Consider the following 27,958-nt stretch of genomic DNA (forward strand, 5'->3'; position numbering starts at 1 on the left):
TCTCACCAGGCGAGTTACCCATCTTTGCATCCTTTCAAGAAGCTCGATGTCTTTCTTTAGGTGCGGTCTCCATACTTGAACACAGTATTCCAAGTGTGGTCTAACATAAGTCTTATATAATGGGATTATCACGTCCCTATCTCTACTTGCAAAAGTTCGATAAATCATCGATAGGACACCATGGGCATTCCTTGCAACCTGTTTACAATACTCAGAGAATTTCATGTCTGACCGTATCGTAACACCCAAGTCCCTTTCCTCCAGTACTGGGTTTAGTTGAACTCCACTAAGTGTATAAGTTGCATAGCTGCCATTTTTCTGACCATTCCTGAATTCTATCTAGGTCTCTCTGAAGAAGCTCAGCTTGACAATGATCATTAACTACTCTACCAATTTTAACATCATCTGCAAATTTAGACATCACGCCCTCTATCCCTTCATCAATGTTGTTTATGAAAATTAAAAACAACAGTGGTCCTAATACTGATCCTTGGGTAATCCCACTTCTTACATCAACCCAATCTGAGGAATAGCCATTTATCACAACCCTCTGCTTCCTGCCCTGAAGCCATCCTTCTATCCATGTAAGGATTTTTCCAGTGATTCCAACCTGTTCCATCTTATAAAGCAACCGCTCATGTGGGACTGAGTCAAAAGCTTTGCTGAAATCTAAATAAACAATGTCGAAATTATTCCCTAAATACAGCTCGTGAGTGACCCTTTCGAAATAGCGAACCAGATTTGTTAAACATGATTTTCCCTTTACAAAACCATGCTGAGTATCCTTGAGAATTTCAATTCGATACAAATGATCCTGAATTCCACCCTTGATCATTGCCTCCGTGATTTTCCCTACTACTGAAGTCAGACTGACAGGTCAATAATTTCTAACTTCACTTTTAGAGCCACCCTTATGTATGGGAGATACATTTGCACTTTTCCAATCCAAGGGAATCTCCCCAGAGTCTAGTGATGCTCGCAAAATTATCTTCAATGGTTCAATGCACTGGCTTGCTGCCTCCCTTAAGATTATATCTCCATCAACTCCAGGAGCCTTACTAGTCTGTAGGCTCGAAAGTTTTTTCATTAAATAATCTTGCGAAATTTCAATATCATTAATTACATATTTTTTAACTTCGCTCCCACAATTTCCCATTGCCACAAAAGGTTTTTCATTTGTAAATATCGATGCAAAATAACTGTTGAGTTCATCTGCAACAGCAGCTGGTGTATTTAATACTATCCCCTTTCCCTTACATAAAGGTCCGATCTGGTTTGTCCTGCTCTTCTTGGCATTTATATATGTGAAGAATTCTTCCCCCCCCCCTTGCTCTGTTTGCTAGTGATTTCTCATAAACTGCCTTTGCCTGTCGAACCTTTTCTGTGACTCTATTACACATCACCTTGTAGCTGTTATAGGCTTCAGTACTTTTTATTGCCCTGTAACCTTTCCATGCTACCTTTTTCTGCTCAAGTAATGTGGCAACTTCACTATTCATCCAACTTGGAACCCTCCTCATGGAGTATTTTTTTAATGGTGTATACGCATTCAAGGCATCTGTGATTAATGTTTTAAAAGTGTACCACATTTCAAATGTATTCATTTTCTGCACGATATCTACCCAGTTAATAGAGGCCATGTAGTACCTTAAGGCATCGTAATTTCCTTTTCTGAAATTAAAACCCATTCCTTTGCCTTTTACTTCTGCTACCTCTCTCGTCATCATCCACCGTAGAACTCCGTGATCACTTCCTGCTACTGGTTCCTCTACTGTCAGCCCTGTTATGTCATCTGATTCATGTGTGATGATGAGGTCTAGGATATTCTTTTCTCTAGTACTTTCCGACATGTTGATACAAATAACAGTCATCTAGTTGATTTAAAAATTTTGTTCCCCATGTCGAGTTTCCTTCCCATTTACTCCAATCAATTAGAGGCAAATTGAAATCACCCATAATAAGGCATTGACGCTTATTTGCCCATTCCATTTGCATGTAGAGGCTTTTGTCATAATCTTCACAATCACCTGGACTGTAGATTACTCCTACTCGCATTATACCTTTGTTTCCAACTATCTCACATATGAAATCTCACTAGCATGTGAAATGTCTGAATCTGGGAAAGCTATCGTCGCACTCAGGCTGCTTCTGATAAGAAGCATTACCCCACCAACCCTTCTATCTACCCTATCCTTCCTAAATACATTATACAAGCCGTACTTAAACTCATCATCCCCAATTTCCGGGTGGCACCACGTCTCTGTAAGCCCTATTATGTCCGCGTTACTTGTTTTAACCAGCAGTTCGAATTCGCTCATTTTATTGACAACACTTCTAACGTTACTGTATAAACAATTAAGATTTACTGTTCTTGTATATTTAACAACCCTTGAAATTTTTTAGGCTCTCTTCCCTGATATTAGCTACCCGCTCACGTGAAACGTTTCTGCCCCCAGAACATCTAGATAATACGTCCAGTTGGGGTAACAGATAAGAACTCTTAAGGTATGTGCAAGAGTTACTTTGACCAATATTATCAGATAAACGTGTGTCAGTATTACCCTCAACCCCCCTAACTAGCAGTTTCCCTGAACCTTTAAGGTATCCTCAATAATACTGGCAAAAACTTTTGCACCACCTTTGTTTAAGTGTATCCCATCTCTACAAAACAAATTCCTTCTACCTACAAGTGTGGGCCATGCTGATAGAAATTTCCCCCCTAAAGCCTTGCAGATTCCTTCAAGTCTTGAGTTAATCCACAAGGCTCTTAACATATAATCCCTCCTATTGTGTCTGGGCAGAATTGCAGTCACATAGACATTATGGCCTAGCTCGCGACATTTCCTCAGCATGGTCCTGTATCTATCCAACAAATCGTCAGATCGTGTACGTTTAATATCATTAGTCCCCACATGAATAATAATATTCTCTTTACCCCCTTTAAAATCTGATAATTTATTGGTGACATCATCAATAGTTGCTCCCGGCAGACATACCCTGGTTCTACTCCACCTATCCTTATTACAAAAAATATTCCCCATTTCCCTGACAATGGAGTCTCCTAATAAAACAATGTCCTTTTTAACCAGAGTAGTTTGCACTTGGTTTTTCTGTTTTGAGGCTCGAATCGGGTGTGCATCACTTGGTAGATTGCTGGAGTCTTGAGTCCCTGACGAGCTCCCAGATGCATTATTCTCGAGGGCAAGCACCCGTTTTTTCAGGGACTCAAATTTTTCCATCAGTACACCAAATTGTAATTTAAGATTGGTGCACTCCTTACATCGATCACAAAGAAAAGATTCCCCAGGTGAGGTAGGATTAGTCACCAGGTCGACCTTGGAAAACATTCCACAGGTTCCACAACGGATTAAATCATTACTCACCCATAATAGTATTAATAATATTAGTAATATTATAATATTACTATAATATTATTAAAATCAAACTGTTACAGGAAAACCTATAACAAAATAATCCAACAATATCTAAATAAATCAAATATTTAAAACCACTCTCCAAAAGTAAACCACTTAACCGAGGAGCCCTGAATAAGCGCATCCGCTCACCTCAAGTTGTGTGTTATGGAAAGTTATCCAGTAAAGTTAGATAGTTCAGTATGTACGCTAACATAAGTTTGATTATGTTAGAGTTTAAAACCTTATATTGAGGTTCCCTCAATGTGCAGTTTTAAAATAGGTTAGTGTTACCTAGTAGTTCGATAGCTTCATTAGCACTGACCATGATTCAAATTTTAATGCATAAACAGAGAGATTCACAGACAGGCTAATCATTGATGTAAAATTCCATTCAAGGCAATATCCAGGTGCTCACCAGCTTATAGTCTGTATATTGTCCTGAAATCCTTTTTGCAATCAGACATACCAAAGATATCTTACAAAAGTTGGAACAAATCCCAGTCCAACCAGAGGAGTCATTTAACCTCCAATCCATATACGTTACCCTACTACAGCAGGTGAAGTCATCTGTAAACTAGGCCTTAGCGTTTTGCTTTAGCACAGCATTTCCCAGACCCATTTCCATAAAAAATCTTAGGAGTTGCGGGACTCCTGTGAGTAGAGTTCAGGATTCAGCTTATGCAATTCGCTGTTCCTTCCACTCAAAATTTTCATTACTAACTTTGTATCAATGAGAGGATATTGATTTAAATGGCCCCATATCACAGCTACAACGATGTGGGTTAATTTCTATTTAAATTTTAGTGCTTTTTTGGTCAGTTGTTTCAAATTTGCAATGTAATTTTTATCACTCTGATTAATAGGTATGTTTATTTTTTTAATGAGATGAGGAGTTCAAAATTCACATTAAATTTAAATTCTTATCTAAGCTTTAACTTTCGTTTGCTGGTATAAACATTTGCTTGGCAGTTTTTACAAAATCATAGTCTATAAATTTTTATAATGTAGTGCAGTGTCATATGATATTTCTAATAGTATTTTAGTTTATTTTATAGATTTTTTTTTCTTTTTTTTACTGTAGTTTGGAATAGTTAGTGGTATTTCAGAAGTTATGAACATCAATTCAGTTGATAGTTTATGATAGTGGTTCTCAACTTTTGTCACCTAGAGTTAAGTGCTACTGTATTTTAGCAGACAACTTAAGTGTGATTACCATTGAACTCAGTGGAGGTTTCCTAATTTTGCAGTACTATCATAAACCAGACTGTTGCAGCACAACAGTCTGGTTTATGATAAAATTCAATTAGCATCATAATTTGATATTTAAAATTGTTGTGTTGAATAGTTTAAAAAGTATTTCATCTTATAAATAATTTTTATTTATTTTGTCATCATGGGGTAGCATATTATTATTGATAACTTAATTTTTTAGATGTAACTTTGGTTAGAGCTGAGATTTAGGTTAGCTTGATGACTTGTGGTGGTGTAACTCAGCAGAATTTTTGCAGACAGTTTTATTGTTAAAGGTCTTGTTGCTCGCACTGACTGTGGCCATTTATTTGGTGATGTTTCTAGCATGATATAATAAGTTGTGCCACTGATATCCAGTTGTGTGCATTATATGCAAAAGAGTGAAATAATGAACTGAAAATTCAGTATTTTGATGAACAATAATGCCTGAGAAAAAGAGTTGATGTCCTGCAGAGGATTAAATCAGGAGACTCATTTTGTTCTTGGGTCTACATTAAATGGAGACTCATTTGGTTCTTAAATGCACAACACAAATTGATGCCTGCTCTCTGGAACAAATCACCAAGTGAAGGTGCTAGTCCCACAGGAGATTGTAATTCTGAGTGATTCAAACGTTAGAGAAACATGAAATATATTCTGCAATGGATTAGTAAAAACACAAAGCTGCAAGGCTCAATAACTTCTACGTTATTACAATATATTGAAAAGAGTAGAAGATTACCTCAATCTTTTGCATAGAATGCTTCCAGTCAATGCTCTCCAAAGGTAACGAATAAAATAATTTAATGAATTCTTTCACTCATAGAGATATTACGGATTAGACGAGCAATGGAATCGAAAGTCAAGAGCCCCATCCGACCCCGAAATGCATCAAACCAACTCAGCAAAACCACGATTGTGAGAAGACGTTGTGTCAGAATAAATAATTGAAATCGGAAAACTGCTTATGAGAATAAATAATTAAAATCACGATTAAAAATTTGAATGAACAAACAAATTAAACAGAATTCACAATTTTTCCCTTCCTTAAGCAGACAATGTTTTTTGACTGATCGCTATGTTCACAGGATGGAAATATCGCAGTGTGTTTTAGGATCTTAAATGGAGAGATTATTTGTATTGACCAGAATAATTGACATAAAAAAGACCAGAAATTAGGTAAGGACGTCGCACATTGATAGAATTTTTGTGTTGTTTCATTTCAAGAGTTTCAGCGATCAATAATTTTATGTAATTATGTTGTATGCTTAAAATTTTTGCTTCATTGAATAGGAATATGTGACCTTCATTGGTGGCATGAAAGGCCAATTCCAATGCGGTTGGGCGCACCAAAGCGGTGTGTTGCTTGATGTGTAAATCTAGAGTGCACCGAGTCAACCCTTCATACAATGAATTGCACTGACTACGAGAAACCTTGTATACAGGATCAGTTACCTGTACCGAGCAAGAAGGAAGAGCTGTGCGATTTTTTTTTTTTTTTTTAATATATTTCCGGTGCTTCTGCTTAGGCCCGGCTATAATTTTAATTCTGTATTTTTAAAGAGTTTATTCAGTTGCTTGTACCATTGTTTGAAGTATGGTATAGAAATAGTGTTTTTTATTTGTTTTATTAATAGGTATCATATTTTCTGTCTTGTTTTTAGCTTGTAATCTGATTTGATTTATAATGGAGAGTGGATAGCCTCTATTTAAAAACCTGTTGGCTAGTGTATCAATTTCTAAGTGTAAGGTGAGTTCAGAAGTAGAATATTTGTAAGTGTTAAAGAACTGGTTAAATATTATGGACCTCTTATAAGTAAATGGATGATAACTTCTATAATGCAGGTACATCCCCGTGTTGGGCGTTGGTGGGTTTTCAATAAATGCTAAATTGCATTTTTTGCATGTCTCGTGTAAAAGTGAAATTTAGAGCTTTTGTTTCTATATGTTATTCCTCCAATGTAAAATGTAGTCTCATATGAATGTTTTTATATACCTGTGGAATGTCCTGAGTGGTGTCATGATCCATTATAACAAGTACATCATCAATATATCTCCCATAGTAAGTAATGCAGGGGAGAACCGTTTTGAAATCCTTCATAGATTTGAGACAGGACACATTAGCCATTGACATAAAAAAAATAGGCACTCAAATAAATTAAATGCATTATTAACAGTTTCAAATCGGGCTCAACCCCCCCTTGTACAGATGCAATATACCCACTAACAATCCAGACACATTTACGCAAGTGCACACTCAAACACACACAGGCACTTCTACTATTCCTACACATAAAGAGAATGAGGCTACACATAACACAAATCCACCTTACATACGTCCTTCTCCATCACATTATACATATAATGAGGTGACATATAAACAAGTTACTAATCTGTCTTCATACGTATTCTCTGTGGATCAGATCTCACTCCTTTTGAAGGGACTGAATTTTAATTTACCCCCTCGTAAACTCCCCAAGAAACAATTTGTGATAGATTTTCAGTTTGGTCTCTGCAACATTCCGCAAAAAAAAAAAGACTTGTTGGTCCAGCAAGTCAATCAGGTAGTTAATAACTCCAAAAATCTTCGGTTACCCAGATTCATTGCGTAATCTTAGAGGAAACAAAGATATTGTCATCCAAAGAGCAGATAAAGGAGGCACAGTAGTTAATCTGAATAAATTGGACTATATTAGCAAATTGGACTCTTGTTATATCGGACTGTTCCACCTACAGGGAGATAGACCCGTCTATATTTACGAATTTAGTAAACCAATATAACAAAACCCTAACTGCATACTGTAAGAGTGATTTTATTTCTATGGCCCAATTAAAATAGGACTTATAATATTTCTGTACTTTTCGGAAAAGTTAAACTTCAGCATTTTCACACTTAGCTGCACACTTATATAACATCATAAAACTGTTTAGACAGATGATAAAATTCGGTATAAAAAACTATGGCACTCTATTTAATAGTGTTAAAGATGTCAAGCTTGGCGATAATGAAAAATTATATTAGTTAGATGTCACTTCCTTGTACACTAATATAAATGTAAACTATGCTCTCAGTGTAGTGTTGGAATTGTTAAACAACGATACCATCATGATAAATCACACTAAATTACCCAGAAAAGAAATTTTCCAATTAATCAAGCTCCTACTTGAAGCAAATTATTTCACTTTTAAAGACACTATATGCAAACAGATTTTTGGATTACCTATGGGTTTGAACCTGAGCAGCCTAATAGCAGAAATCTATCTTGCTAATATTGAGCACATACATTTAACACCACTTCTCCCCCGCATTACTTACTACGGGAGATATATTGATGATGTACTTGTTATAACGGATCATGATACCACTCAGGACATTCTACAGGTATTTAACAACATTCATACGAGACTACATTTTACATTGGAGGAAGAACATATAGAAACAAAAGCTCTATTCTTAAATTTCACTCTTACATGAAACATGCAAAAAAATATAATTTAGCGTTTACCAAAAACCCCCCAACACAGGGATGTACCTGCATTATAGACGTTATCGTCCCTTTACTTATAAGCGGTCCATAATATTTAGCCAGTTCTTTAACGCTTACAAATATTCTACTTCTGAACCCACCTTACACTTAGAAATTGATACACTAACCAAGAGGTTTTTAAATAGAGGCTATCCACTCTCCATTATAAATCAAATCAGATTACAAGCTAAAAATAAGACAGAAAATATAATACCTATTAATAAAACAAATAAAAAACACTTTATTTCTATACCATATGTCGAACAATGGTACAAGCAACTCAATAAACTCTCTTTAAAAATGCAGAATTCAAAATTATAGCCAGGCCTATGCAGAAGCTCCATAATATATTAAAAAATCACACAGTTCTTCCTTCCTGCTCAGTGCCGGTAAATGATCTGGTATACAAGATTTCGTGTAGTCAGTGCGATTCATTGTACGAAGGTTGACTTGGTGTACTCTAGATTTATGCGTCAAGCAACATCGCATGCAACCACGTCAGAATGGCCTTTAATGCCATCAATGAAGGTCACATATTCCTATTCAATGAAGCAAAAATTTTAAGCATACAACATAATTACATAAAATTATTGATTGCTGAAACTCTTAAAATGAAACTACACAAAAATTCTATCAATGTATGATGTCCTTATCTAATTTCAGATTTCTGGTCTATTTTAGGTATGCATCAATACAAATAATCTCTCCATTTAAGAGCCTAACACACACTTCGCGATATTTCCATCTTGTGAACACGGCGATCAATCAAAGTGTTGTCTGCTTAAGGAAGGGAAAAGCTGTGAATTTCATTTAATTTGTGTGTTCATCCAAATTTTTAATTGTGATTTTAATTATTTATTCTCATAAGTGGTTTTTCAATTTTAATTATTTATTCCGACACAATGTCTTCTCACAGTCCGTGGTCTTGCTGAGTTGGTTTGATGTGTTTCTGGGACGGATGGGGACTCTCGGCTTTCGATTCCATTGCGCGTCAAATCGGTCATATCTCTATGAGTGAAAGAATTCATTAAATTATTTTATCTGTTTATTTTATTCTTTACATTTGTAAATCATTGACTGGAAGCATTCTACGCAAAGGATTGAGGTAATCTCTTACTCTTTTAAATTCTGTAATAGATATAAGTGGAACAGGACTAGGATATGTTGGCAGACACAAAAGTTTATTGAATTGTAGAATAGTTCCATGAAATTTTAGTGACCTTTTAAAGGCACAAAAATTGATACTTGCACATACTTTTTTTTTTTTAAATGAAAATCCCAAACACAAAAGGTATTAGAACCAATAATGCTTAATATCATGCATGGATTTGAAGGCTGAGAAGACAAAAAATACAGTAGACTTCAGTTTCTGCAAATTATAATTTTCAGGGAATAGCTGTGAAGAAAGGTTGTCCCAGAGAACAGAAATAGAAGGAATAAACAGGGAAGGGATAAAGTTAGTTCTGTGAATTTAGAGTTGGGTGGTGAATGGATTTCGGCTGGCTAAGCCACATGTTCAGACTGGTTTGGAAGAGGGCAGTGCTGTTACAGATGCCAATTGAGAACAGTACCTGCAGAAATATCTGCAGTCAGGTTAATTGCTAATTAACCTGACTGCAGATATTTCTGCAGATATTTAATCTGACTACCTCTTTTTAATAGTAGAAGTTTGTGATAAGATTTTGAGATCAGTACTTCAGATGTAGAACATTATTCCTTTTAGGGTGTATATAAGATTTTTACAGAGTCAGTAGCCGTTTACAAGAAAAATAAGGCTGAGAGCCAAAAAAATAAAAAAATAAAAAATAATAAATAAATAAATAAATCCACTTTTTGTTATGTAGCAATATTTGTGATGTGCTTATGCCAAGGGAAAATAGAAGTCAGGATGATTCCAAAAGAGAGATATGACCTTTTCTAGAAATCTGAGTTTCATCAAAGATGAGAGTACGAGCCACACTCTTTTGTGAAAAATAAGTCACGACTCAGTTTTAAAAGGATTGAAGCTAACTAAGTCTTTATTAACCCATTCTACAGTGGGTAATGAAAACTTACCTGTAGACTGTCATTTAAAGAATTGTTGTAGATATTTGAGACTTTGAATTGTTTGTTCATCAGCAAAACTATGAATTGGATTTGCACTCAGTGAAAGAAGGCCATTTAGTATACATGAAGAAAAGAGTGGGAGAAGGAACTGAACCAACAGGGACACTAACATTAGTTGAAAAGTTAGATGACAATCCATCTATCATCACCAGCAGCAAGCAGTCAGAGAAAGCTGGTTACCCAATTGCAAAAAACAGATGGCAGTCCAATCAGATGGGAACTTGTTTAGAAGATCTTTATTCCAAACATGCATTAGTCTTATATATGGCAGCTCCAGAATGTTAGTTCAACTCTGCCTTTGTACACTCTGATGATACATAACTCTGTAAAATAGCTGGAAATGCAATGTGTTGTTGTTTAGCCATTTCTGGCCACTCTATTACCAGGAAGCAACATTCACTAGGAGGGCTGCTTCCACTACCCATCAATACTACAGGAAGCAGGCCACGACAATATGCATGCTGTCCTTAGTGGATTAAATGCTGCACCCGTAGGTACATTGTAAGTCCTGTAGGTATCAGCATTCCCAGATCCATAGGTGGTAATAGTAGAACAAGTCTTATGGATAGTAGTAATCCTGTACCATTTTGGCTCATCCAATCACATATCTTCAATTCAAAAGATCTGGAGGCCAGGAAATGCCACCTCCTGAGATAAGGGGGAGGATTAATAATAAAGTAAAATAATAGATATGTGGGATGTATGTGTGCATGTGCCCTCTCTTAGGCAGCACCTAAGAGTTAGGTCAGCTCTGCCATAAACTCTTTCGTACAAAACTCTTTAAATGCCAGTCATGTAGAGATGTGTGAATAATGTGGGAAGTGTTGATATGTTATTAACTGACCACTTAGCAACAGAAAGCAGCAGACATCAGGTCAGTCACTTCCTGGTTCCCATCCTGCCATAAACAGCAGGCCTCTACTCTTCATTATCAGTTCCACCCAAATAGACAAGACCAGTGGATTCAATTGTGATAATCCCACATATGCTGGTAGAAGTGCAACACTAGTGGAAGCCAGCAAAATCTTGTACCACTAGGAGCCCAATCCAGTGGTACCAGCAAATCCTACCAACAAGAAATCTGATGTCCAGCAAATCTTGCCCCAAAGGGGAGCTAGCAAGAAATAGACTTTTCATATTGCCAGCTTAACTTATTGCCATAACATAAAGTTAAGGCAATCATATACAAATGTACATAACATATGACATGAAAAATAAACTCTTAATATGAACTAATTTTCCCAATACATTACAAAAATAAAATTATAAACAAATTATCTGGTTAAAGAATTCAGTGGAGTAAAAAGTCTTGACAAAAACAAAATGTATAGTGATGTAATATATATATGTAGACCCAGGTTGAGGTAGGCAAAGTCAAGCACACAATGTAAACTGCATAAACTAGGATAACTATCTTCTAAAAGTTACTAAGTTCAATTGCTTGAAGTTCACCAGAGATTAAGGTAAGATTAAAGATTCAGGAATATTAACATCAGTTAAAAAGTGTAACATTCTAGTAACAACATAAGAAACAAGTTTTCTAATAAAGTAATAAATCAGCAAGACTGCACAAAGACAGGCCTAAACATTGGAAGTAACATAATTTACAAAATTTGTATAAACAATTATATCAAAATTCTTAAATCAAACAGTTTACCCAAAATTTTCTTTGGCAGCCAGTAAAGATTTCTCTTGACCTAGAACTAAATTTCTGGCAGCCGCAAACAATTGCTGCCTTATAGATCATTATGTTGAACAGTTAAACAACTTATGAATCCAGTCTTCCTTACTACCAAACATGCAACTGTTTGAAATCATGAGATTAAATTTGGCAAGTCTTTTTATTGATCCATGACTGGTTAGAAGGTTTGGTACATGCCTGGTGCAAACCATTTAAGGGTTAACTTTATTTACAAAATTAACATTTGGGAATGACTTTGTAGTAGATCCCATGGAATTCATTTCCCATTGAGACTGCCGCCTAAGCATCAAAATCTGAAAATACTTTGCCTTTTCTAGATTTGTTGTAGCAGGACAGTTTATTATAGTACCATCCAGTTCTTATGCTAAACAAAGTCAAAAGCATTGGAAATGTCAAGAACAACAGCTTGAGTTTCATCAAACATTTTAATTGAATTTGTCCAGATAAATAACGTAAGCCAGTATATCACCAGTGGATTGGCACTGATGGAATTCATACTGGCGATCATTGATCAGTTGGAAGGTTCTGAGATATAATAAGATTTGGTGGTTAATGGATTTCTCTTATTTTTTAAAGAGTAGATATAAGTGCTGTGGAACAATAATTGGAAGGGAAAAAGTTGCCATCTTTTAAGGAACTGGTTGGATGCAAGAATTTCCATGCAGAAGGAAAAGCAGTAATGAAATAAGAAAACATAAAAAGCAGCACAAAACAGATCATGTCTGAACCAGCTAACACAACCCATTATATCAAACTATCTTCACCAAACTGCATGCTTATAACAGTACACTCCAGCAGAAAGTAAACTCTGGACTATCTCCATACCCAAACACATTCAGCAGAAGGAGACATCATGTAACAAGATTGCCATTCTGTAGCACCATCTGCCACTGTTCTAGAATCCATAGACATTAGGAGTGACATTGCTCTAAACACCGTTTCACAATGGTGACTGTAATATTAGGTTTATGTGCAGCTGTCCTACCATGACTGTGAATGGTTGATCTACTAATGGATGTTCCTGTGGCCTTTTGGACCTGCTGTATGATTTTCCCAGATGAAATGCAAGAGGTACAGATACCCTCTTTTTAGTCTATTGAACACATTCTAAGAGTTTGAGAAACTGTTCAGACCTTTTCTTCTTTGTGGTATCAACTGTGGCCTTCTATCTTTGAAAAACATCTGCTACAAAGGATTTGGGTGGTTCAAATGCAGTTGCATGCACTGAAAGTTACTGATGTGATATCCAACTACCATACTACGTTAAAAGTCTCAGAGTTCTAACCTATGACTTATACTGATTTGGTGTTTCACAGCAAAATCATAAGATTTATATTTGTATGTCTGAGCCAATATGCATGCATGGGGGGGATTTCTGACACAGTACACTGTCTTTTATCTGAATACTTTTGGTTACATAGTATATATATAATACATTTTGGATTGCTGAATGGTTTTATATAAAACATTATATATAGGATGTTTCAATTATAAAGGCACTGGGTCTATCTTTCTGATTTTTAGGTTTAGGCTATTTGTCATCTGTACCTTTGGGGGGGGGTTAAGTTTTTGAATTGGGTGTTACAGCTTGTCTAAGTGTTACTGTTAAGATTTTACAATTTCTAATATTTTTTATCTGATCAGCTGCTTTTTTCTAAATATAAAAGTTGTTCCCTGTCCCCAGTTTAATTTAAAATAGTCTTTTTTATACTTTTGAAACAAATGTGAACTGATTGTATTTGAAGAAAAAATCAAAAATGTATGTAATGCTTAGTCGTTACTGTTTACATTTAGCTGTAGAGCATAGTTGACTGTATAAGATCAGTTTTTACTGAATCTGCCCTTGCTAAAACTGTTATTTTTATATTATTTATTTATTTTTTTTATTATTTTTTTTTTTGTTCAAAAAAAATTGAACAAAAAAAAAACAACTTTCCCATGGGGAAAAAAAAAAAAAAAAAGTCAGTCAGACAAAATTTATATTTAGAGATTATAAAATCTAAACCATAATACTATATTTAATTTTGACACCAAATTCAGAAATTTGGTATTAAAATTCACCCAGATGTGACAAAAATGGCTCAGACAATAGATAGCCTAAACCTGAAAAACAAGACAACCCCCCCCCATGCCTTTCAATTAAAACACACTGTCTATATGATGGAAAATGAAATTCAAGTGCAGGAGAAAATGAAACTTAATTTTTTTATTACATTGCTATCTAAGATAATATCTAAAAGTTTTTGTGTTTTGTTTATTTTAGATAATTTATACAATAATAACTAATTTATTAAGCTGTTTTCATGTGCATATTACTATTAACATGTACATATTATAGTAATAGTATATATTACTATACCTTAAAATTTATGATTGTAACACTTTAATACCTATTTCTGAGTGAAACTTCACTAGGTAGGTGTGTGTGTGTGTGTGTGTGTGTGTGTGTGTGTGTGTGTGTGTGTGTGTGTGTGTGTGTGTGTGTGTGTGTTATTTGCTGCTGCTGCATATAATAGATTTATTTAGTTTTCTTTTTAGTATATCCAGTTTGTAGCACCTTATATTAGAACTGCTTAGTAATAATTCACTCTTCTAAGAAAACTATTATTGCTTTTTTTTTTTTTTTTTTTTTTTTTTTGCAGTGACCAAGTGGACAAATCAGTATCATCTACACCTGCTTCTTCTATGGAAAGTTTGTTGCCTGATACTCCAATTCAGTTTGATATGTTTTCTCCAGCTGAAGAAAAAGAGAAGCAAAAATCTCGAGATGGCCCACCAGCGTAAGTTTCTCTTACCAGTAATGTTATGTAGTAGTTGTAGTGACAAATTATGCAAGAAAACAAACTTATATAGCATCAGCCAAAAAAAAACACTTCACCAATTCTTACCCTCCAAGAATTTGTCTAGCTCTTCCTTGAATTTATTCAAACCATCCACTTCCACAACAAGAGATATGGAAGCCTATTCCAACAATCAACCACTTGCTGGTTGAAGGCAAATGTCTACACATCTATCTTGCAACCATCCTTCCTCAACTTAAATTTGAGCCCCCTCATGTGTGTAGTCTCAGAAAGAGGAAGAATGCCATTCACATTCAGCTTACTCCATTTCTTCCATTCAAGGCCTTAAACACCTCAACCAGATCACCCTGCAGGTGCCTAGTCCCAGATGCTGCAATTTGCAGAACTGAAGCCGTTCTAGGTAAGAGCACCCTTTTGTGTTCCCTTCACCAATCTGGTTGCACTTCTCTGCACCCATTCCAGCAGATCAATATACTTCCTAAAGCGAGGCCTCTAAACCTGTGTACAATACTCTAGATGTGGCCTTGTACAGAGGGATAATCACCTCCTTATTCCTACTAGAAAAGTGTCTGTATATCATTGACAAAACTCCATGAGCTGTCCTGGCAGCATGTCTGCACTTCTCAGAGAAATTCATATCTGACTGACAATTACCTCTGGGTCTTTTTCATTTTCTACTACCCTGATTGTAGTTCCATGCAGATCATAAATTACTCTGAGATTACTGCTTCCCAATGCAGTACCTTGCTTTTGTCAGTCTTAAACTTCAACTGTCATATCTCAGTACATCAACCTAATTTTTATAAATCTTGTTGCAATAGCATACCATCATTGCGTCATTAACCACCCTGCCAACCTTTGTATCGCTGCAAACTTTGACATTAATCCTGATGTACCTACATCAATGTCATTAATAAATATTTAAAACAATGGGCCCAGCATTGAACCCTAGGATAACTCCACTGATAACATTAGTCCACGAAGAGCAGTGTCCAATTATAACCATGCTCTGTCTTCTTCCAATTAACCATCCTTTTATCAATAGCAGTAACTTGCCCTTATTGCCACATTTCTCCAGTTTATACAGCAGTCTTTTATGTTCAACAGTATCAAAAACCTTCCTGAAATCCAAGTGTATGATATCAAAATTATTTTTTGTTTTGCATCCAATTCCTTGGTCACAGCATCATAGTAACCTATCAGATTGATTAGACAAGACCACCCCTTAGCAAATCCATTATTGCATTCAGTGAATAGTTACATGGATGTCTGATGCATACCTGTTACAGTGACAATGCTAGTTGAGAACAACCTCGTGATTTTGAATGAAGGCACACACACATTTCCACCTTCGATCAAAAAGTAGCTCTGCAATAGACTTATCAATCTGTTCCCCAACTCTATTCCCGATGACACAGTGGAACGTGCATGAGAATCCATTGAGCGGTGACCACTACCCTATAATTTTGAAAATCATAAAGAAAACCCCATGCCAAGCCAGTAGGCACCCCAAATGGAAAATATATGATACTGATTGGGAAACATTCAGGAAGCTAGCCAAGTTAGACTACAACATTATTAAACAAGAAGCAGTACAGGTATCAGCAGCTTCTGTCACAGATAATATTCTTCAAGCAGTGGAAAAGACTATACCTAAAACATCTTCTAACATTGGAATATATCCAAAACCATGGTGGAACAAAGAATGCCAGGAAGCTAAAAAAGAGGGAAATCTCTTTTGGAAAAAAATCCAACAATGGACAATCTAATACAATTCAAGAGAGCCAGAGCTAAGGTCAGGAAAGTACAAAAAATCAGCAAAAAAATGACTTGGCTGAAATTCACATCCACTATAACCAGTTCCACACCAGCCACACTTATCTGGAAAAAGATCAGAAAGATGACAAACAATTCTCAAATAAACCCCTCCCCATTGCTAAATTGATAAGGACAGTTGGTCACAAATACCTTAGATATTGTCAATGTGCTTGGTGAAAATTTTGCCAATACATCTACTAATTGTGCATACTCAACTACTTTCAAAACTTACAAGAATAAGTCAGAAAAAAATAAACCTAAACTTTTCCAGCAATCACTGCGAACAATACAACTTTCCACTCACAGTAGCAGAACTAAAACAAACTGCTACAGACGAAACACAGCGCAGTCAGTCCTGATGAAATACCTTATGCAATGATACAACAATTGGATGAACAATCTCAATTAGCCCTATTCAACAAGATATACTTCAAAAATACTTTTCTAGACAAATGGTACCACCTAATAATACTAGCCTCCCCAAAACAGGGAAAAGACCTATCTGATCCACAGAACTATTGCCCCATAGCTTTGACTAGCTGCTTAGGCAAGATCTTAAAGAAAATGGTCAACAATAGACTAACATGGTATCAAGAAAATAATGATCTTCTCAACCCAGCACAATATGGCTTTCGGAAAAATCACTCTACCTTAGATGTACTTATACAACTGGAAAATCAAATAAGAAACGCTTTTCTCAGGAAACAACATCTTCATGGTTAATTTTGATATTGAGAAAGTATATGATACCACCTAATGCTATGGTCTACTTAGAAGGTTACATCAACTTGGCCTTAGAAGATATCTGCTCTACATTTGGACTTTCCAAGTTCAAATAAACAGTACACTTTCTAAAACATACTATCAGGAAGAAGGGGTCCCTCAAGGATCTGTACTAAGTGCCACACTTTAGAGCAAACATCAAATGTCTTTACAACTTCTTATGCTGATGATTTCAGCATTTCTTATCGAGTACAACATATGAGGACAATGGAACAACAATTACAAATACCCATAAACAAAGTCATAAAATGGACAGATAAAAATGGATATAGGATTTCTGTACAAAAGACCATATGTATACATTTCTGCAGAAAAAGGGATTTCCATCCTGATCTCGAACTCGGGGCGAAAGAACAGATCATTCCAGTTAAAAAGTATTGTCCATTACATGTTTTTGACAAAAATCAATTACTTTCTTATGCAGTTAAAATAAAATTCTTACCAGGTCTTCCCCTCCTACAGAAAATTCTTTTTACATTTCAATGGTAACAATATTATCAACAACAACGAAGAATCAATAAACCTCCTCAGTAAAGATCTTAACCTGGATGATATAACTCCACTGATGAAGCAGTCTACACCACCATGGATAATCAAACAGCCTACATGTGACTTCTCCTTCCACTTTTGGAGCAAACAAACACTTTCTCATATAAACTATCAACATCTGCTTGCTGTTTACAAGGCACAATTTTGGACAACATCATGACGTTAGATTTTGCTGGATCCCAAGTCATGTCAGAATATGTGGTAGCGACAAGCAGACAGAGCTGCTAAAGAAGCCAACAGCAACATTTCTGCATCAGAATACATCCCTTTCTCAGACTACAAACAAGTTATTCATCACAGTGGGATACATAACTGGCAACAGCAATAGCAAGTACTAATCAATAACAAATTGCATCAAATTAAAAGTTTGCTCCAACCATGGAAATCCAGCATGCAGCAAAATAGACATGATGAAATGATACTTGCAAGGTTAAGGATAGGACAGATGCATTTCAACCACTCATGTTTTGTGAGGAGAGGATCTCCTCTCCACAGCCTTTTTTTGGGGTGCGATAAACCGTCAATTTTTTTTTTTAATCAGTAATCAAATACAGAGATGTATGTATAGATACTTTTTCTTCGAACAACAAAAAATATATATATACCAATGAAACCTGCATTACCCTCTATTAAGTGGTGCATGTTTTTTTTTTTTTTTTTTTTTTTTGGTTCCTCTTGGAACAACCCTATTAAGCACCACTCTGTCTAATGTAAACAACAAACAGTGTACTCAAGCAGTTTTATTGTCAGCAATTTTTTTTATAATTTATTTTTCTATTTAGTCAGTCAACTAAATGGTTACAGCTTCCCTTTTTTGTCATAACATAATGATTGCATGAAACAAATATAAATGGCAATTTAATCATATCGAAGACTTTTTTTTTTTTTATTGAAGCATGAGTTATTGATTAATGTGATAGGATCAATTTTCACCTCTTCTATGTTAGGTAAAAATTCAGTGTTTGTTGCATATTTTTAAAAAAGAAGTACCTTGTGTTACAGTTACCCCATTGATATTGCACTGACATGCACATTACACAGACATTGCCAGCAAATAAGCATAACTTTGTCTACTGTGATGACTGTAGTAAACTTTATGAGAGGGCAGGTTCCAAATAACCTCTTCTGTGTTTTTTGCAAAGAAATCGGTGCTGAACATATCGTGCTTCTTTTCCATACAGAAGCGAAATGGCTTTTCTGGAGACACATGCTAAAGCATGTTTATGAAATGCTCTAAGAAATAACTGTTTATTTCTAACAAAAGCAATTTAATTCTAATTTAATTGATGACAAAAAATAGTCTGTCCTTCACCTGGTGTATGTGGTAGATATACACCTTAACGAATCAGCAACATCAATACAATGATTTTGGATGAACATAGTAATGGCCAAATAGAAGTTTTGCCTTTATTTGAAACTTCCAATTTGGAAAAAGCATGTTGCGAAGTCAAATTTTGCCAATTTTCCTTTGCTCAAAGAAACTTTCATGTCAGAAAATGAGGGAATCACCATTGCACACAAAAGTTACAGAGCATTTTCTACAGTTAAACGACTCTTTCCAAAGATATTTTTCCACAGGAAATATTGATGTAGCACAGAAAGGGATACTGGATCTATTTCTTTTTTAACCTTGATTCCATTGACAATAGTGATTTAGCGAAAGATGACCACATTGAATTACAAACCAACAAATGAATTTGAATGGAGTTTGAAACAATTAAGCTGGTAAATATCTGGTGTGCTCACCTGACACCATTTCCATGATTGACCAAGACAGCATTGGAGATTCTTCTCCCATTTGGAATAGCTTACTTATGCGAGATGGGCTTTTTGCCATTCATACATATCAGAAGAAAAGCCAGAAACCACTACTCTGAATGTGGCACTACACTCAGGGTAGTGGAAAATGAAAAAGAACTAGGGGTAATTGTGCAGCCAGATATGAAGTTCTCTGAGCAGTGCAAATAGGCTGCCAGGGCAGCTCATGGAATTTTATCAATGATAATGATGTACAGAAATTTTGCTAGCAAGGATAAGGAGATGATTATTTCATTGTGTAAGGCAATGGTCAGGCCTCACCTTGAGTACTGCATATAGGTCTGGAGGCCTCATTTTAGTAAGGATGTAGAGTGGGTACAGAGAAGGGCAACAAGGTTAGTGAGGGGAACAAAAAGGTACTTTTACCGAGAAAGGCTTCAGTTCTGCAATTGTAGCATCTGGAGACTAGACACCTGTGAGGTGATCTGATTGAGGTGTGCAAGGCTTTGAATGGATTGAGCAAGCTTAATGTTGATGGAGATTCTTCCTCTTGCTCAGGCTACAGAGAAAGCATAAATTCAAATTGAGGGAGGATGGCCACAGAATAGATTTGCAGAAGTTTGTCTTTAGCCAGTGTATGGTTGATTGCTGGAACAAACTTCCATCTGTTGTTGTGGAAGTGGATAGCTTAAATAAATTCAGGAAAGAACTTACAAACTATTGGAAGGAATGGATAGGTGAAATGGGATTTTTTTTTGCTGGTGCTGTATAAGTTTATTGCATCATTTGCCACTACTAATACTAATTATTATTGTACAGATGCAACAGTAGAAGAGTGAGTGCAGTATAACCACAGTTGTTTTGTGCCAGTAAAATCAAAATCAAATCAAATGTAGAAGAGTCATTGAGCTTGTAATTTAATTTTAAATCAGATTAAAATATATATTTTCTCTAGTGTGACATTTTATGTTTATATCATAGGTTTAAAGAACTTACCTAATTGGACAATTTTTGGTAAGGGATGCAAGAACATATTTTGAGAACAAAAAGCTGCAAAGGTTAAGAACCACTGCATGAACAAATCATCCAACATTCTGTAGATGACATTATTGATCATGTTACAAAACAGATATTACCAGATGTTGCTATGTGTGATGCCTCAAATCGAAAATAATGCCTTGAACCAATTTTAAAAAAAATCCATCTGCTATTATTGTGATAAATTTTAAGTACTGTACATGCTTATTACATCAAATGGGGAGCTAAGAAACATTCTTGGGCCTGATTTGCTATTTCTGTTACCGAAGACACATTCTGGACTAATGTAGAGGAAAATTAGATTCCTTACTAAAATTTTCCATCAACATACTCCCAAATCTTTCTCCAGAATGTATTGGAGATAAACCCTTTCTGAGGAGATGGCAGGCATCTTTTTAGGATTTACTCTTATCGATGACATGTGATCCATCTTCTCTAAAAGAGAAAGTAATGGCTGAAAAATACAACATTTTGATACAATGTAAACTTTTGTACAGTCAATCCTAACAGTGTTCTGAATTACTGGGATCCTTAAATAAATCAGCCAACAGGGTGGTCGGTCCTGAAGGCATATATTTCCTAATGTTTAAAGCATCGGAAGTATTGAGAGAACCTTACCCTCTCTTAATACTTTTCAATACCTTGTGCAAATTTTCGTTGCACAAGGACTTGTAAATCCTCATAGCTACTGACCTATTTCACATATTATCTGCTTGGATAAGACTTTGGATAAAATGATACATGATCACCTCATGTGGCATCTAGAAACTCCGACCATGATTAGTAAAGCTTTCCCACCCTAGATTAACACTGAAGTACTCATTATTAATGAGCGCTTGATGACATTAGCTCCCTTCTCCGACACTGGCATACCACTGTTGACTATGTTTACAAAGGGGGAAACTACACTGAAGGTTTATAATTGTACTATGCTCACATTTAATAAACTCATTTATGAGCACCTGTGCAGAACTTACTGATTGAACCTTGTATTAAAATTCAGCAAAAAGTTTGTTTTTCTATGAATAATTATATTATTTATTTATTTATTTATTTATTTTTATTTATTTATTTAGACGGATTAATCCATTTGACCAGTCAGCAACTACTATATCAGCAGATTTAACAAAAGAAGAAATGTCTCCTTACTGGGAAGTATTTCCTGTAAGATTTTTAGGATCAATGCAAGTTTCAACTGACAGAGGTAAGTATTAATGATCTGGAAAATATGTGCTGTGTACAAACTTAAATTTCCTTTTATTATTTTCAAATCATTTGATGACTACTATTGTCAGGACAGTCTACCAGAAGGTTGGGTTGTCAAATTAGTCTTAATATTAGCTAGCATGCTCTACTCAAAGTTCATCTCCTTTTTTTATACAGTTTAGATCTACCATTGAAAGAGATTACTTACATATACCTTTTCTTTCTTATGACTTTAATTCCCGTGCACAGATTTTTATAATTGTCACTTGTGTTATTTCTGAAAACATTGAGAGTTTAAGGAACAAAGAAAACTTCAACTGATTACATAGCTTATAAACAGCAGGCTTGAGATGAAATTAAACAAAGTTTCATAACAAACAAGTCTTCAATTTTAATATTAGTATTAATAATGGCAAACTGATGCACAAAAGCAAGACTTATTTTTAGCATTGGTCTTAAATTAAAAAAAGATGAAATAAAATAGTCACCCTAATTTCATTCAAATATCTGTACAGCCCTTCCTTAAATTTTACCTAAGCTTTTTATTTTTATAATATTAATTAAGTGGTAATATTTTAGTTAATGGCTCTTTGGATAAAAGAAATTTTTCATATATTTAGTCCACAATAACCCTTCCCATAAACTTCCACTTTAGTCTAATGCTGCAGCCAACCAATTGTCAGTGTTTCCGTTTATGAAATTTGTGCTGTTTTGGCTGAACTATTGTACTGCGAAAATATTTATACTTCATATAAACCATCCATCCAAAAAACTAAATCAGTGTTTATTGATGCTTATATTCAATAGTTAACAACAGTCAGCTTTGTTTTTCTTCAGTTTAGAAGTTGTAGAGTAGCTTACACTCTACATTAAGTTGAAGTATTTAGACATGCTGCCATATATAAAGGCCATAAAGGCCATTTTGATAAAGAAATAGAGAAATTGTTAGAACTTTTTGATTCAGGTTTTGAGTTAATTTTGTCAGATGGTGAGAATACCCCAGGGGCTCACATCTGGTGTGTATGGGCCTGGCACACCCAAGGTCCTGGGCTGGATATCATCATTCTTCTCTTTCTTGGTGATTCCCTTCTACTTCGCTCTCTCTAGGTAACACAGAAGGTTTGTTTTTTTTTTTTTTTTTTTTTGGTTGGTTTATGCAGCATAAACCTCAGGCTTACTTGCACCTAATAGTAATATCTTTTTCCAACTGCAGTGAACTTGAATTTTTTTTTTTTTTTTTTTCATCTGCTTTTTACTGATTGTTTATTGGAAGAAATTGTAAAAGAAACAAGTAACTATACCAAGGAACTTCTTTCAGATATGGTAATTCCTGATCATTCCCTATGGTGCGACTGGATTTTGGTTTCACTAAATGAACTAAAGGCATCTTTTGGTGTTATCAGTGTGGAACTAACTGAAAAAAAAAAAAAAAACTGATATGAAGAAATATTGGTCTGGAAGAACGGACAGACAATTCTGTTTTTCAAGAATATATTTAGCAAGAAGAGATTTCTACAGATATTTAAAAATGGAAAAAAAAAAAGCTAAATTTTTGAGATATCTTATTTCTTCTGCCTGTGAAACAAATAAAATATCCCATTATTTAATTTATTCTTGCATTTCAAAGCTGTAAATACCTCAGTCTTTCATGTGCAGATATCTTGTCTTGACATTGTTCTTCTCTTTCTTGGTGATTCCCTTCTACTTCTAACTCTCTCTCTCTCTCTCTCTCTCTCTCTCTCTCTCTCTCTCTCTCTCTGAATACTTCTTTATACCAATTACTGCTAGAAAAGGTGCTCTTTACTTCTACCTTTCCTAGTTGGAACACATCCTTTGTGAAATGATGACTCCAAACCTGTTATTCAAGGTATAGCCTAATTAAGGCTGTGTAGTGAAATAATTATTTCTTTGTCCTTTCTGACAAAGTTCCTATACTCTGATAAAACACAATGTGCTATCCTGGCAGGGCACTGTTGAAGAACTTCAGTGCAGATTTCACGATTACTTCTAAGTATTCTTCATTATCAATTACTAAATTGATTGTTTCCCAAGTGATTAGGTAATCTAAGACTGTTATTGCAAAACTGTACATTTCCCAATATTGTACTTTAACTGCCATTGTTTCATGTTGAGCAGCATATCTTGATCAATATCACTTACGAACTCCTACCTTTTGCATCATCAGCAAATTTTGATATCAGACCTCTTATATCTTCTTCATTGTCATTAACAAATATCAGAAACAAGGCACCCAGAGCTAAATTTTGTGGGCTCCACACAATGCCCTTTTCCTTCTTTCACTTAGCAAACCTTTTATCCACATTGTTCAAGTTTATACAAAAGGAATTCATGTGGGTTAGTATCAGTTGTCTTACTCAAGTTTAAAAATATAACAGCATTATTCTTTGCATTCATTCATTTCTTTAGTAATCACATACGCATAAGTTCTGCAATCAGTTTCAGGCTAGGTCCCTGGAACCCTTTGCTCTGAAATTCATACTGGATCATAAACTAGAAGTAATGGAAACATTTGACTTCCGCAGACTAACAGAATATTACTATAAACTATAACGATGTCTTGGAACAAGTTCTCACTCTCCCAAAACCAAAGCTAAATTGCAATAGAGCCAAAGATGCTCTTGGACCTGAGGCCCTAAACGTAACACATCTTCATAATAGCTTATCAGATTAATTAGACAGTTAAACATAGGTTCCCATTAACAGACCCATCCTGTGTCACTTGTATAATTCTATTACAATTCAGATGCACTCTGCAATACATTCATAATCGTGAATTTCATAATTTTTCCCTTTTCACAGAAGTTAAACTGACAAGACTGTGATTTCCCATTTCACCCTTAGAGCAATCTCTGTAAATTGGAGGAGTCCTTTGCACATCTTCAGTCTTCTGGGATTTCATCTGAGTCTAGAAATGGATCCATTGTTATGAATAGAGGTTTTGGTACTCCAACTTGCTGCCTCCTTTTTGATCACTGGATAAATTTTATCAGCTCCTTATGCCTTTTTTATGTTCAAGTGTGATAATTTCTCTTCCAAGTTATTATCAGTGTTACACAGTTCCCAGTACTTGTTATCTGAGCTAATAGTATAAAGTCATGTCTAAAAGAAAGGTACTCTGTGAATATTAATGCAGCAATATTATTTACCTTATCAGCTAGCTGTTTAGGATCATCATTGATGTTACCAAAGCTATCCTTTCATCTACTAACATATTGTTCCTCACGTTCACTAAAATATGAACTAAATTTCTTATTTCAAATATCTTGCAATGAATGAACTCTGTGATAAAATAATGCTTGCAATGCACTAGGTGAATTCCATTCCACTTCCTATATGGAGAAAAGTTTTTCTCTGTATAACTGCAGTGCATTGCAAACATTATTTGTCTGAATGAAAGAAACATCCAAATTGCATTAATACATAATTAAGCTGCAATATTTTAGAAAATCATATTATAAAGGAATTTATCATTGTAAAGACAAGGGAAAATTATTGTTTGTACTTACTATCGAAAATAAGGCATTCATGGGCCATTCATTTATATTTCATATTGTAAATATTCATTCTTAGTATGAAAAGGAAAATATTCTCTCTCAGCACTTTATTTCACATTATAACTAGCTATAACTGGCACCAACAACAAAACATTGAGTGGAATGTATTCTATAATAGAGGAGAGAATATAGCTTTGGAGAAGAAAACAGTTGTAAGGTTAAATGTTTTATAATTGATATTTGTGTGATAAGATTAAAGTTAAATAACTATTGCAGAATATATGGTTTTGTGCTGTCAATTAATCGAAGTTATTATTGAGAAACAAGGAGGTGATTATTCCCTTGTATAAGGCAATGGTTAGGCCACATCTTGAGTACTGTATACAGGTCTGGAGGCCTCATTTCAAGAAGGATGTAGAGCTGCTGGAACGGGTACAGAGAAGGGCAACAAGATTAGTGAATGGAACAAAGGGTTACTCTCACGAAGAAAGGCTTAAGTTTTGCAAATTACAGAGTCTGGAGACTAGGCACCGGCGAGGTGATCTGATAGAGGTGTATAAGGCTTTGAATGGTTTGAGCATGCTCAATGCCAATGGGATTCTTCATCTTGCTCAGAATAATCACCTCAGAGGGCATAAATTCAAATTGAGGAAGGACGGATGTCGGATAGATGTGCGGAAATTTGCCTTTGGCCAGCGGGTGGTTGGTTGGTGGAACCGACTTCCATCACTTGTTGTTGAAGTTGATAGCCTAAACAAATTTAAAGCTCAACTGGACAGGTATTTCGAACGAACGGAGGGGTGAAATGGGAGTGGTTTTTTTTTTTTTTTTTTGGCTGATGCTGAATAAGCTTGCTTTCTTGCATCATATGCCTTTACTAATGCTAATGCTAAACCAAATATTTTGATACAATTTGGATGATTTAAGTAGATAATTCTCTCAGCACAGAGTTAAGGCTAAATATAAATTCAAATAAAAGAGATTATACACAAGTGCACAGTTCTTTACCAGTGAGAAGGGAAAATTGAAGAAAAAAGGTGTATAAACTTTATTCTTCCAATGTCTGGTAATCTATAGAAGATTTTCTCGATCGAAATAAAACAGTTTATTGCTTCAAAATCATTCATTAATCACAACTGACGATTATTTGATTTGTTAATCCTGTCTTGTAGAAATATGTTAAATGAGAGCTTATTCTGGAAATATATTCATGTCTTTTAATTTCAGTTTGTCATAGAAAATCCTGAGTGAATATAGTTTCTTATAATTTTATACTCTGTGTGTGTGTGTGTGTGTGTGTGTGTGTGTGTGTGTGTGTGTGTGTGTGTGTGTGTGTGTGTGTGTGTGTGTGTAAATGAGTTTTTAATGTAACTCTTTAAAAGAAAAGTTTTAAGAATAACATAGAACAGAGGTAAATAGTAGATGAAATGGTTTCGGTGAAAGCAAGATTAATAAATTAGGTATGACAGATGCACCTAAAAGTACAAAGCAGCATTAAAGGATGCAAGAGTATATGTAATTTTATTAATATTAAATTAAATTGAGTAAGTATAAATGGATGTGAAAGTTACCAATATCTATAAGGGTGAGAAAAGTAGAAAAAGAAAAGTAGATTAGTGAAAGATGAAAGAATGTTAATATCCTAGAGGTTATAATTATTCAGCCCATAAGTAAATTTTGGGTTGAATTGCCAAGCCAATATAAAGTGGGGGAACTGTAAAGTAAAATTAGTGTAACAAAATATTAGTAAAATGCAAATAAAAATGAAAATAAAATGAAAATGGTAATAAAAATAAACTGAAAATGGTAATAAAAATAAACTGAAAATGGTAATAAAAATAAACTGAAAATGGTATAGCTGTCATCAGATATAGGGGGGAACATATTTATTAAATGGTCTAATATAGGTAATACAAAAAAAAAAAAAAAAAAATTGCAGGCGCCTCCGTAGCCAGGTGGGAAGGAGCAGCGGTGCGTAGCACACGCTTCTTGATTAGACCGGGGTTCGAGCCCGTCACCACCAAATACGGAGGATGCGGAAAGGTCAAGGAATGACCACCGCATATCCCGGAGAATATGGCCTTAGTTTGCTAATGCTCCTAAAAACCAAATAACAAACAAACAAACAAAAAATTGCTTGATCCTGATGTCAGCAGAAATAAATATTGATACACGATAAGGTTCATCAGGGGACTACACCTGACCATGTATCAGGAACTGCATTTCTATACTTGTCCATAGTAGTAGAAGAAAAGTGAAAGGCCAAAAAGGAATGAAATGAAATTAGCACTTTTTAATACAGTATGGACAAGGTAGTCCCAATGCAGGTAATATATTTATGTAAAAATTAATTTAGGTAAAAATAAGTATTGAGTTAGGATAAAAATAGTTAATATCAATATGTTTAAAATAGTTAATATCAATATATTTAAAATAGTTAATATCAATATGTTTAATATAAATATGTGGAATTTAGTGTAAGATTTAATTTTGTATAGATAAGAAATCA

The 27,958-nt window shown here is 35.0% G+C and overlaps 1 protein-coding gene across 1 annotated transcript in view; it reads left to right on the forward strand.

Annotated features, from left to right (window-relative positions):
• Positions 1–27,958, forward strand: part of LOC150080676 (DCC-interacting protein 13-alpha-like) — a gene marked incomplete in the record, with an annotated part of 341,505 nt that overhangs the window by 224,867 nt on the left and 88,680 nt on the right. Inside the window, 2 exon segments of the mRNA XM_090381733.1 lie at positions 14,624–14,761; positions 21,805–21,932. Coding sequence (XP_090237859.1) covers positions 14,624–14,761; positions 21,805–21,932 — 266 coding nt within the window.

This window comes from Mastigoproctus giganteus, chromosome 9 (assembly GCF_048544385.1).
Source record: "Mastigoproctus giganteus isolate SK-2022 chromosome 9, ASM4854438v1, whole genome shotgun sequence".
NCBI lineage: Eukaryota > Metazoa > Arthropoda > Arachnida > Uropygi > Thelyphonidae > Mastigoproctus > Mastigoproctus giganteus.